The sequence below is a fragment of the Primulina tabacum genome, chromosome 1, assembly GCF_025594145.1.
Source record: "Primulina tabacum isolate GXHZ01 chromosome 1, ASM2559414v2, whole genome shotgun sequence".
Lineage (NCBI taxonomy): Eukaryota > Viridiplantae > Streptophyta > Magnoliopsida > Lamiales > Gesneriaceae > Primulina > Primulina tabacum.
In genome coordinates, this window is record NC_134550.1 from 49,352,458 (window position 1) to 49,365,021 (window position 12,564).

The following is a 12,564-nucleotide window of genomic DNA, read 5'->3' on the forward strand; positions in this document are numbered from 1 at the left end:
TCTATTGTCATAATGATTTTGGGTAGTGATCAAGTGTAAACAGTCATAATATGTGAAGGTAGACGCCTAATTTGGTGATCAAGTGTAAACAGTAAATAGCTTGTACAGACGACTCATAAATAATAAATGACAATTCTGAATAAAATAAAGAAAATTGAGAAGACCATTTACTAATAACATAATACATCAATGCAATAAAATATGTTTTTGTAGCATTTACATCCACCAGTTCGAATTTTTTTTTGAAATAGATCCGTGTTTAACAAAAATCTAACTCATATTTTAAATAAATCATATGAACGCTTACCTATTATGACAATTTATTAACCCCCTCCCTAAATGTAGACTCCTCAACAAATCACCATTGCAGAGAAACACTTGTTTCATAATCGATATAAATCGCGAGCATGTACACCATTTCGCATTAAACGCAGAAATATGTAAAATGGAATAACATTAAAATCATATTTCCAAAAAAATTACTTACCCGTCACTACTTTGTAACGTTCACTGCTACACTTAATGACTTGTGTTGTATATATGATTGAGCTAATATAGGTGCTCATCTTGTCGCACATAAAACTAAAGAAAAGTTAAAAATCAGACAATTGTTCATAACTAAATCAAAAACCATGAACAAATCCAAATAAATAACTCCACATAAAACTTGTTCGTAGAACTTGCACACAACACATATGTCTCATATGTCAAAAGTTATGCAAGTAAATGTCATAAAGTTGGACAAAACAATTTTAAGACACCAGTACATACAAAAAAATGCAATTTATCAGAATCTCAAGAGAATGACTATAATGAGGAGGATAAGAACGCAGATCAACGAACATGTGAACCCAAAACAACAACAAACATGATCACGTGAATAAGGTGTACTCTTCAATCCATGATTCGGTAACTCATATCTTGTACTTGACATGCTACGTTCCATTTCATAATATTGGTTGCTGGCATGTGGATGAGCTTCCTTCGAACGACGAGCGTATGGCCCGGAGGATGAGTTCATTGACTCCTTCTTACAAAACATTGGGGTACTAGTATGACATGAATGATCTTCAAAATTAGTTGAGTAGTTTTCAGATTTATACGACTGTTCCTCGGTGGGTGTTACATTCCTTCCATGGTACTCAAGGTACCAAGAGAAACTTTTCCGATGTTTCAGACCCGCTGGACATACATAGTAATAGTGCCCAGGACGAGTCGAGTAATCCCCAGCTTTCCGTAATATCATTTCTCCGTTTCCACAATTGCACTGTGGTGGTGTATTCATTTCCATGATACCTATAAATCAGTACCTCATTTTTTAAACCCTCGTACACAGATTCACAAAAACGAATTATGTTGGATTAGTTATTCAAGTGACGTATTTGTACATCTATGTTGTAAAGTATGTTTGAAGAAATTACTGGATTTGAGAACAAAGTAGGAAAAATTTCAGCTTAAAAACACAATCTTTTATGTATTTTCATAATATCATTCAAATAATAAAAAATTCGATGAGTGAAAAATGACTGAGACAAGAACCATAATAGGATACAAAACTAAAAAATGTTAAGCCAAATACACATAAAAAAATGTCTACGCTGCGTCAAACTAGTTAAATTTGGTTTCTGTTAAACTCGGAATTAAAAGATTACTTGAATAAGAATTTCGAAAATTACTCACAATTACTTGTTTTCACACGTAGCTCTTGCTCTCTTCCACTGGATCGAACGATTTTTGTAGATTAATATATGATCTCATTTGTTAAAAAAGAATATTAAACTCAGAAAAACATGCTCAAGGTCTCTGTTGCCTCTTCACCGAAGAAAAGTGAGAGGGTTTACAATTGACGTGTGCTTTTTGAAAAACAAGCTGTAGGTTTGGGGAGGAATAAAACTTTAATGAGAAATAAATTAAATATTAAGCTGAATGGTATTTTTGTTATTAATGCATTTATCATGATTTTATCCATCTCACTAATTTCACACCACACATGATATTATATATCTCTCAAATTATATATCTTATCATATCAAACATTTATCAATCAAATTATTAATCATTCAATTATCACATTCTACAGACCAAGCGAACCCTTAAAGTAAAATACATGGTTATTTTCAACAAGATAAATAAATATTTTTTAATTAAAAAATGGAATATTTTTACCAACTCAAAATAAATTACATGGCTAAAAAATATTTTTAAAAAAGTGAAGAGCATAAATGTTTTTTTTTTAAAAAAGTAAAGTACATAATTCTTTTAAAAAAAATAAATAAATCCGCTCGAAAATAAATAAAGTACCCAATTGATATAAATTAATAAATAAGGGACATTTTGCAATTTAGTCGTCTCATTGTGTCGGGGAAAAAGCTGCCGGAACTCGAAGTGCTGACGCCATTCGCAGACGGCCTTGAATTGCTAAATATCCGATAGATGAGGGCTTAGGGTTTTGTGCGAGTGATGGTGGAGAGCAGGAGGAGGAAGCCCTTGGTGCTTGCTTCCACTGAAGCACTTGTTAATTCCTTGCTCAATCCTTTTAAACACATTGATGAAGAAGCCGAAGGAAGTCACCGGATCGCCCCATATCCATTGCAAGTAACTGCTGGAATTCTTAGACTCTGCAAGGACGCAACTGTAGATTTTCCTACACTCGATGATTCTTCATTGGTTGGGTTGTCCGCTTCTCTGCTTAAAAGATTATCCATTACTTCAGGATCGCTGGTAATGGATTTACGCCACTTTTGTGTTTTACGGCTACTCGGTGATGTTTATTTCAACAGATTGTGAAGTTACTATGCTAAAGCAAATATTCCCCTTTGTCTCAAGTTTGCTGGCATGTCAAGTTCTCATTTTTTCTTTTAAAATCTGGTGTTCTGTTTGGTATAGAGGAAAACAGATGGTTGATGAGTTGTTTAAAAAAAAATTATTTGCCTTTCGATTATGTGTAGATACGTATCAAGAATTCTGATGCGAACATCAGTAGAATTGGGCAAGCTGTTGCTTTGGACCCTCCCAATGCCGATGAAAACTCGTCGGGTGATGGTTCACTCTGCTCGCAGTCTCCGAGGACGATGGTGATCTTTCCATCATACTCCTACCCTCGAATTCAGTCAGCAACTTTGGATCCTGGAGTGGCTTTTTTATCTCCGATCCTAGCATTTAACTTGAACTTGCACCATTCATGCTTAAAATCTGTTGTGCAGCAAGGCATAGAGACTCTGTCATCTTTGTTTGAAGTAAAAAGGGATGGTGAAGAGATTGGGAAAGTAAATGAGTCGTTTATTACTATAGGACTTGAACCTTGGGTGCAGTTACCTAAGTATGCCTCACACTTGAGAGCATCTTTTGTAAAGATACCAAAGTGTGGTACCCTTGAAAGTCTTAAAACTAGTTCATCAGTTGAAGCAAAAGATCGTCAAGAGTTGATCGATGTGGCTTTAAATGCGTACTTTTCCGTTGACAGATTTCTTTCTAGAGGTGATCTCTTTGCTATCTGTGCACGATGGAGCTGTAAATCAGAGTTGTGCATCTCCTGCAACCGAAAGATGTTGAATGGTGGCGATGATTTGATATACTTCAAGGTCAGTTATTTTATGAATAGGCTGTTACCTGTTCTACACATCCCGAGAGTGTCTTGAGGATTCCTGATCGTATATTAGATTTTTTTACCGGTTTTCAGGTTGTAGCTATGGAACCATTAGAGGAACCTGTTCTGAGAGTCAATCGCACTCGAACTGCACTTGTTCTAGGAGGGGCCGTCTCTTCTGCTGTTCCTCCAGATCCTTTAATTTCACAAATAAAAGGTTTTTCACCTTTACAAGAGGATACAGTGCAGACTTTAGCCTCCATACTTGCACCAACATTGTGTCCATCAGCGCTTTTATCAAAATTCAGGGTTGCTATCCTATTGCATGGTCTTCCTGGTCTGTTATAAATTTTTAGCTCCGGTTGTTTGAAAATGTCCTTGTACTTATCATAGTTCCCCAGAATAAATTAATTTGTGAACAAACATCTGAATTTGCTAGCCTGTGCTGATCCCAAAGCTAATTGCAGGTTGTGGGAAAAGGACTGTGATCAGATACGTTGCTCGTCAACTGGGTTTGCATGTGGTGGAATATAGTTGTCATAATTTCATGACATCTTCTGAAAACAAAGCATCAGTTGCTCTGGCTGAAGCCTTCGATGTAGCCAGCAGGTATTCTGATGCTGTTATGGTGTTGAACGTTAAGCTATAGTTCCTTTCTGTTTTCATTTTCTTGCATGGGGTTTTGGTGGAATGGGGCATTTGCTAAATCCTTGCTCTGTATGCGTCTGTTCTTATCTCTTCTGAGCTGGTGATATTTCTGTTTTATTCCATTCAAATTCCTAGTATTTTTTACATGCTATTACTATTGTAGATATCGTCCAACCATTCTTCTTCTTCGACATTTTGAGGTTTTCAGTAAACCGACCTCTCAAGATGTGTCATCTCACGAGCAAGTTGGTGTTAACTCAGAAGTTGCATCTGTTATTAAGCAGTTTACAGAGCCATTTAGCAAGGATGAATATGGCTACTTTGAAGAAAACTCACCTGATGATTCTGTAAGCTTGCTAGTTATCGAGTGTATATCACTTTATTTTCTCTCTTATGTGCAGTAGCCTCTCTCTCTTCCGCAGAAGTATTAATTGCTTCTAATCAGACTTGATGTCACGGTCGAAGATAGATTCTTTGTTTATTTTCATTTCCCCCTTTTCAACCAATAAATCTTATATAAAATAAAGAAGCAACAGTTACCATAAACACTATTCAGAACTAAAGGTTCTGATGCTTTCTGTTACACTCGCATTGTAGGGCATATATTAAGCAAAAGATCAAGTGTAAAATGCTGAAATTTTTTTATCTAGCCAACTTAGTTTGGTCATTGGAAACCTTCATCGCTTGATATCCATTTTTGAATTGCAACTCAACGCATTTGTGTCTTGAGTTTCATTCTGAAATATTAACGGTTGGCTGATCTGATTTTTTTGGATAAATACCTCAGGATGGAAATGCAAACCTTTCATATGCAGCATATAGCTAATGACTATTGAAGAAATGATTATAATATTCGCTTGTTTCTTTTGTCCAGAATTTAAAATTTGATGAAATGATAAACTGTCATCCAGTAATCTTGATAGCCGCTGCTGATAGTTCAGAAGGTCTTCCTCCAACTATTAGACGCTGTTTCAGTCATGAAATAAAAATGGGACCTCTCAGCGAAAAACAGAGGTTGCAATTGCTGTCTCAGTCCCTTCAGAGTGTTTCCCAGTCGAATTCAGATGTATGTTATTTTATTATTTTCCCCTTGATTTTGCAGTGACGTCTATGCATACCCTGATGATTTTAGTTGATACCATTTTACTTGCCTTTATTCTCTCTCCAATGGTCTTATAAAATGATTAAAGTGATCTTACCATTTTACTTACCCTGAGTATGTTTTTTGTACTATTATGCTGAAGGTGCATGTTGTACTTATCTAGCCAAATTTAATAATTTAGCCACTAGAAGTAGATACTTGAATAAGAGCAACGTCATTTCAATGCTTTTGTTGCTGTGTAACAACCTTTTGTTTTGAGGTTTTGATTTTTATTATTTGCATCATTTCATGCAGACCTCTGTTAAGAATATGATAAAAGATATAGTTGGACAGACATCTGGTTTCATGCCCAGAGATTTGCGGGCTCTAATTGCAGATGCAGGTGCAAATTTAATTTCTGACGGGGGAATGGCAGACACTGGGTTGGAAGAGAGAACATCTGAGTCCAATTTGATTGAAGATGGCAAAAAGATAAGTGCTGCACAATTAGGTCTTGGGAAAGACAACTTAACCAAAGCTTTGGAACAATCCAAAAGAAGAAATGCATCAGCTCTTGGTACTCCAAAGGTGAACCAGACAAGGTCTTAATGAGAACTTTTGATAGTTCAGATATTGTATTTCTAGATCGGCGGTGATATGCTTTTGATAACGTCACCGCAAAAAATGAGCTTCTCTGTTGAAAATTTTTATGATGGAGAGAGAAGGAGCTCTTTTAGGTCTTACCTTTGCCTGCAATTCATTTGTTTCAAAGAGATACAATTTATTCTTTGAGATACTCTTCCATTTTCCATATGGAAAAATCCTAATTATCTTTGATGATCCTACTATAGGTACCAAACATCAAATGGGAAGATGTTGGTGGACTTGAGGACGTTAAAAAATCAATTATGGACACCGTTCAGGTAAAAAACACTCACTGGAAACATGTACGTCATTTTGAGTCCTTGACTCCTAAGAATATACAGAGGTTATGTCCTGTTTCGTTAGGTAGTTGATTATCTTACTAAAATTGAGACTGTCTGCTTTCAACTGGAAAGGCTGGCAAATTTACTTCTCATTCCTTATTTTCAGATGAATGATCATTATTGACGAGTAAATTGACCATCACATTCTTCATGAAAACTTACTCTCTGGCCAAGCATGTTGTAGATGTTGTAATCAAATTGGACTTCCTTTTACCCGATCCTTTAGCCTGTTTTGATACTCAGTGTTCTGGATTTATATTGCCAGCTTCCTCTTCTTCATAAGGATTTATTTTCGTCTGGTTTGCGTAAACGATCAGGGGTTCTTCTTTATGGACCTCCAGGGACTGGAAAGGTAGGTTCTGCTTTGAACATCCCCAATTTTTTCCATTATGATGTATCTGATAAATTCTTAGATTAGAATCTAGTATTATAATTTTTTCTGGTGTTATTTTCAGACATTACTGGCAAAAGCCGTTGCCACAGAATGTTCCTTGAACTTTCTGAGTGTGAAAGGACCTGAATTGATAAACATGTACATTGGAGAGTCAGAGAAAAATATCCGAGACATTTTTCAAAAGGTAGAAAGTGTTCTTTTTCTATCCTCAGGAGCACCTTAACTACACAAAATATTCAGGTTCAAATTAAGAACTGTTTTGTTGAATTTTACCTTATTTTTTTAGGCCAGAACAGCTCGCCCATGTGTTATATTTTTTGACGAACTAGACTCTCTTGCCCCAGCCCGAGGTGCTTCTGGAGATTCTGGGGGTGTTATGGACAGAGTTGTTTCTCAGGTAAGAATAATAACAATCCTTTTGGAACATAATTGGAATTCCCAGACCTCATGTAAGAAGAAAATGTCCTCATGAGACCAAGACTAACATCAGTTTGTCATGGTCCTAGGTTTAGGTCATGTTATGGGATGATCAATGTATTTTGGATAGGGTTTTGAGGCTCGTTTTGAGAGAACCTCGCGATCTCACATTTACTATTTGATTTTAGAATTCTGGATATTCTTATTCCTTGCAACAATAGTTATTTAAATACAGGGAAGACAATTAATTTCCCTAGCAAGAAATATACCGTAATTCCCCTATCCATGGCTAGAATGCATGTAATAGCTCGCTACATTTCATATTATTGTATGTGATGTTCGAAATCGCTGTTTTTCGATTCTTGTTAAAAAAAAACTAAATAAAATCTTTATAATTAATTCCTTATTTCTGAATCTTCCACCATTTAATCCTTGATTTTAGCAGTTTGTCATTAATTCTTACGCATTACATCTGTATCCCCTTGGAAATCGTGACAAGCACGAAAAAGAGAGATTCCAGGATCTTCAAATTGTTGCTGTTCTCTTTCTATTCTGAAAAATTCTCCACTACTTCAAGAACAATCGTCTTAGTATCTCAAGGATTAAGCGCAAATGGCGGTAATTCTTAAATTCTTCCCACTTTAATTTTGGACGATCTCATTACCATTTGAGGGACAAGGGCTCACCAACGCACTCAAAGTGGAAAGAGGCCAATCCTACCTTGTCTTTCTCTGGTCCGTGTTAGTGGCGAAAAAACTTTTCACATTGACTAAGATATCTCATCAAGTCTGATTGACTATTGTACTGGGAAAATCTAGCTTCAAATTTTGAGATACTTTTGATAAGTCGTCCTCCCTGTCTCGATGTCCTTCAAAATGTTGGTCTGTGCGCCTCGTTGATTGCTGCTGTCTTTGCCCTCAATCTTCTTCTAATCGTATGGTTGACAAACATTTTGATATCTCCTCCAATTGATCAGGAAGAGCTTGCTGCCTTTTTCCATTGGCTTCCATGTCCTCTTGATGTAGCTTTACAAAAGCTTCAAATTGTTGTTATATATAGTGCTTGGAATCCCCCCATGAGGACTGACTCTGATACCAACTTGTTATGGTCTCAGGTTTGGATCATGTTATGGGATAATCAATGTATTTTGGAAGGGTTTCGAGGCTAGTTTTGAGAGATCCTCGCGATCTCATAGTTTGAAGTTGGGAGAGAACCTTAGATCCCGTGACAATTGTGAATAATTTTACTGATAATTTTATTAATAGAATACCACTATTTATAATAGAGTACAATGATTCAAATAAAGAGAATCATATTATCCTAACATAAATAAAAAAATCACACTGAGAAATTATCTTATTTATTTAAAAATTAAATAAAGGATAAGATAACAACAAAGCCTACTTTGGGGCTTGAACTTTCCATATTGGTGCAATGGGCTCTTGATATTACTCCCTTCTTGGAGATCATGGTTGTCCTCAACCACGTGAAAAGTGTAGGCAACCTCCTCAGTCCACGCAAGGAGGTACTTGGATCTCTTCACGAATGATTGTTGCTGTTGGAATATTTCAAAGATTGGGCATAGGTGGCGGTGGTTCTTAAATTCCTCCTACTGTAACCATGGACAATATTTTTCCAGCTTTTAAAAACCGAGTAAGACATTGGTCTCAAGGTAAATAAAAAAAGCCAATCCACTCTTTCCTTTTTCCGGTGTTCATTGATGCCAAAGAATTGTTGGCATCGGTTTAGCCCTCCTAGTGGATCGGACATCCCTCTGTGCTTTGGAAAATCCCATTTTGAATATTTGGGATTGGGCACACGTGCTGCCGTATGCTGATCCGCTGCCATGCAGCTCCCTGTTTTTCTGGTCATCCATACCTTTCGTATAGCTTCTATCATCCTTGTTTGCCTGTGCAGTTGGTCTAGCCGCAGCAATGGACAGTGACAATGTGCTGCCATCTGTGGTTTCGCCGCCACGCATCTCCTTAGTACTTCTGTCTTTGTCCTTACCCCCTACTGCTTCAGTTCTGGTTGCAGAGATAGTTAAGGATAATGCTTCCAGCTGGGCATGGAGTTATTGCTGCCGACGCTTGTTTGCAGCCCATTTTCTTTGTACATCTGGATAAATGCTTCGAATTGTTGCTGCAAGGTGTGAAAATCCTCCATAACAGTTGGCTCTGATAGCAATTTGTTGTGGTCCCGGTTTGGATCATGATATTGGATGATCAATGTATTTTGGATAGAGTTTTGATGCTCGTTTTGAGATAAATTCGCGATCTCTTAGTTTTAAAGGCTCGTTGGGAGAGAATCTTATATCTTGTGACACAATATTGTGTATAATTTGCCTGATAATTTTATTAATAGAATCACACTCTGTATCCTAATGTAAATAAAAGTTCACTCTAAGAATGATCCTATTTATTGAAACTTAAATAAATGATAATATCACAACAAATCCTACAAAAAATTATAGCAAAATAATCCTTTGGGGTTTGAACTTTTCATATTGGTGCAATAGAGACACATGACACAGTCGATGACATGAAATTTTAATTTTCATTATATTTATAGTTTGTATCAGTCATGTGATTGCTTAATTTGATTTATTTATGTCTAGATGCTCGCAGAAATCGATGGGTTGAATGATTCTTCTCAGGTTTGTTGTAGTACTTCACTGCAGTTACTTTTTACTTTTCTTTCCACATCTATTTTTTTTAGTTGATTCGCCGCCTTTATTTTCTTCTTCCACTTCATTTTAGTTCGTGATTGTGGGGTTCTATAGGACTTATTCGTAATAGGTGCTAGCAACAGGCCAGATCTCATCGACCCTGCACTTCTGAGGCCAGGCAGATTTGATAAGCTCCTCTATGTTGGTGTTAATTCAGAAGCATCGTTCAGGGAGAGGTTTGGTTTGTTTTTCAACTCTTTGGTAATTCATGTTTTCGATATACTTACATTAAAGTTTGTCCATTCTCTTTTTTCAGGGTCCTTAAAGCTCTTACGAGGAAGTTTAAACTGCATGAGCATGTGTCATTATATGAGATAGCACAGAAATGCCCTCCAAATTTTACTGGTGCTGATATGTACGCTCTTTGTGCTGATGCTTGGTTTCGAGCTGCAAAAAACAAGGTACGTCCCCAACTTGTCTTATCATTCCGAACTTGACATCTGAGTAATAATTTCATCGTGTTGCCAACTTTTCACATTCCTTTGTCTCTCACTTGACCAAGATAGAGATTATAGGAATCAGATTCTTCCTTTGATATTTCCAAGTATGTTTTGCAAATAGAACCAGAGATATAAAGGCACTACTATACCATCTTATTGATTTACAGGGAATTAAGAACGTTTCTTTATAACCATTTTTATAGGCGTTAAGTGCTGACTCTAAATCAAGCTTGGATGATCTATCGGACTCTATCGTTGTTGAGTATGAGGATTTTATTGAGGTACGATAGCCTATGTGCAAATGTCAAAGATTTCACATATCGTCTGATTAGATTCAATCTTCTCTTTCTTTACTTGTGGCTGAGTCATTGTTCTGCACTTTGAAGGTCTTGAGAGAACTTTCTCCTTCCCTCTCTATGGCTGAGCTGAAGAAATATGAGTTGCTGCGGGATCAATTCCAAGGTCCGTCGAGGATGAACTAACTCGGTGTTGTGTACTTTTAATATTTTGTTATTGTTATTTTATAACAATCCTAATAATCTCCGGTTAAGCTGCCACAATATTCAATGCCTTCCCAAATATTGATGTATATGTAAAAGTTTCAAGTCAACCGATAGTTAATATATATTCCACCGCAAATTGTCCCCTGTTTTAGTTCACATGCATGATAAATAGAAGATGGAATTCAGAAGTGTGAGAGATAAAATAAAGGTGGGAAATCAAATAATGTCCCAAAGTTATGAGTCACCTAAACATAAAACTATTGCCTAAAATGCATTTCTTGAAGCATATTCTTTGCCACCTGCACAGGAATTCTAATATTTTACCTTACCTGTCAATGAGAACCTCGTGAATGTCAATTCCATGGCTTCACTTCACAGGAACTTTTGGGCCCTATTTATGTTACTAGAAAACAAAAACTCGTTCAAAATAAACCAAGTGGGGGCGAAAATGCATGGCTGCCCCTTTTTTAGTCGAAATAAATTCAAATCTGAAACTTTAATTCATCTGGAAATAGATTTTTGTTATTTTATGCAGATGAGGTAACGTGGCTATTGGCAGCCTAGTGTGACAAAAAATTAATGGATAACTATGGAAAAGATTGGCTAAACTCATGGTCTACGAAACTTCCATTGAAAATAGCGAGCGGTGTAAATTTCTTCTGCAGTTTTGAGAATTGGTGGTGCATATAATCTTAGAAGCCAAAAAAAACAGAGCAAAAGAGAAGTGGAAAATGCTGCAGGCAAGATATACAAGGACCATAATTTTTACGTAGGCTTGAGCAATTTGACCGATAGCCTAGTTTGTCGGAGCTCGGGATATATGTGGTAATGAATACTTTGATGAATTGATTATTTTACCATGAATAAGATTTAAAATATTAAGTTTATAAAAATGTTTGATTAATTAATAGTTTAAACTTGTTTATATATTAACAATTTTAGTTAGATCCTCAGCAAATTTATTTATATAAAAAAACATAATAAAATTGTCGCTTTATATTAAAAGGGGCGATTTTTTTTTTTTTAAAGAAAAAAGAAGACTGTTTATTTGATTGTTAAGAGGTTTTCTTTTCAAGATATATTGAAAATTTTAAATGAATTATTTAAATATGGCAAAAATTTGTGTGAGACTGTCTCACGGGCCGTATTTTATGAGACAGATCTCTTATTTTGGTCATCCATGAAAAAATATTAATTTTTATGCTAAGAGTATTACTTTTTATTGTGAATATCGGAAGGGTTGATCCGTCTCACAGCTAAAAATTCATTAGACTATCTCAAAAGACACCTACTCTTTAAATATTACCACACTTCTTAGTTTTTAGTAATTTATAAGCTTTGGCATCGTGCCACACTTTCCCATACTATGAAATTGAATTGGTGTTCGAATAAGTTGTTTTCTTAATGCAACAATGGTCAATGGTATGTAAATAGGGAAAAAAATTAGAAAGAAATCCCTCTTTTATCACTCTTCTTCTCTTCCAGTATCTGATGAAACACTGTCATTTCTTTTAGCGCTCTGATTGTTGGCAAAAACACTGAAATGCCCTTTTTTTTTAAAACCCCTTAATATTATTTCTTTTATATTTGAAAAATCAATTATAAGTAATTATTATGTAAAGAAGTTATTTTTCCTCGCGATTCATATGACGCGAGAAAAATCGATATTCGGATATAATCTTTTTAGTACAGACGTCTACACCGATGACCAGGCGAAGAATATCATCCAAAGTGAGGGCAATTGCAGGCACGTTTAAATCATCTAAATCGACGAACCGAAA

General features: G+C 35.9%; 1 protein-coding gene across 4 annotated transcripts; it reads left to right on the plus strand.

Moving 5' to 3' along the window:
- The first annotated feature begins 2,330 nt into the window (after nt 1-2,330).
- On the plus strand, nt 2,331-10,934 carry LOC142545870 (peroxisomal ATPase PEX6). Of its 4 annotated transcripts, none has more exons than XM_075653295.1 (16): nt 2,331-2,721; nt 2,949-3,581; nt 3,680-3,923; nt 4,054-4,195; nt 4,443-4,581; nt 5,109-5,300; nt 5,631-5,903; nt 6,167-6,238; nt 6,567-6,653; nt 6,757-6,879; nt 6,982-7,092; nt 9,730-9,768; nt 9,895-10,016; nt 10,097-10,241; nt 10,484-10,561; nt 10,667-10,934. In XM_075653295.1, the coding sequence occupies exons 1-16, from the start codon at nt 2,461-2,463 to the stop codon at nt 10,760-10,762; spliced, it is 2,757 nt and encodes a 918-aa protein (XP_075509410.1). In that variant the 5' UTR covers nt 2,331-2,460; the 3' UTR covers nt 10,763-10,934. The 4 variants fall into 4 exon arrangements, 2 of the variants coding, with proteins under 2 accessions (XP_075509410.1, XP_075509403.1); XM_075653288.1 differs by having other exon boundaries at nt 2,332-2,721; nt 4,398-4,581; XR_012820376.1 differs by lacking the exons at nt 10,484-10,561; nt 10,667-10,934 and having other exon boundaries at nt 4,398-4,581; nt 9,911-10,016.
- The last annotated feature ends 1,630 nt before the right edge of the window (nt 10,935-12,564 follow it).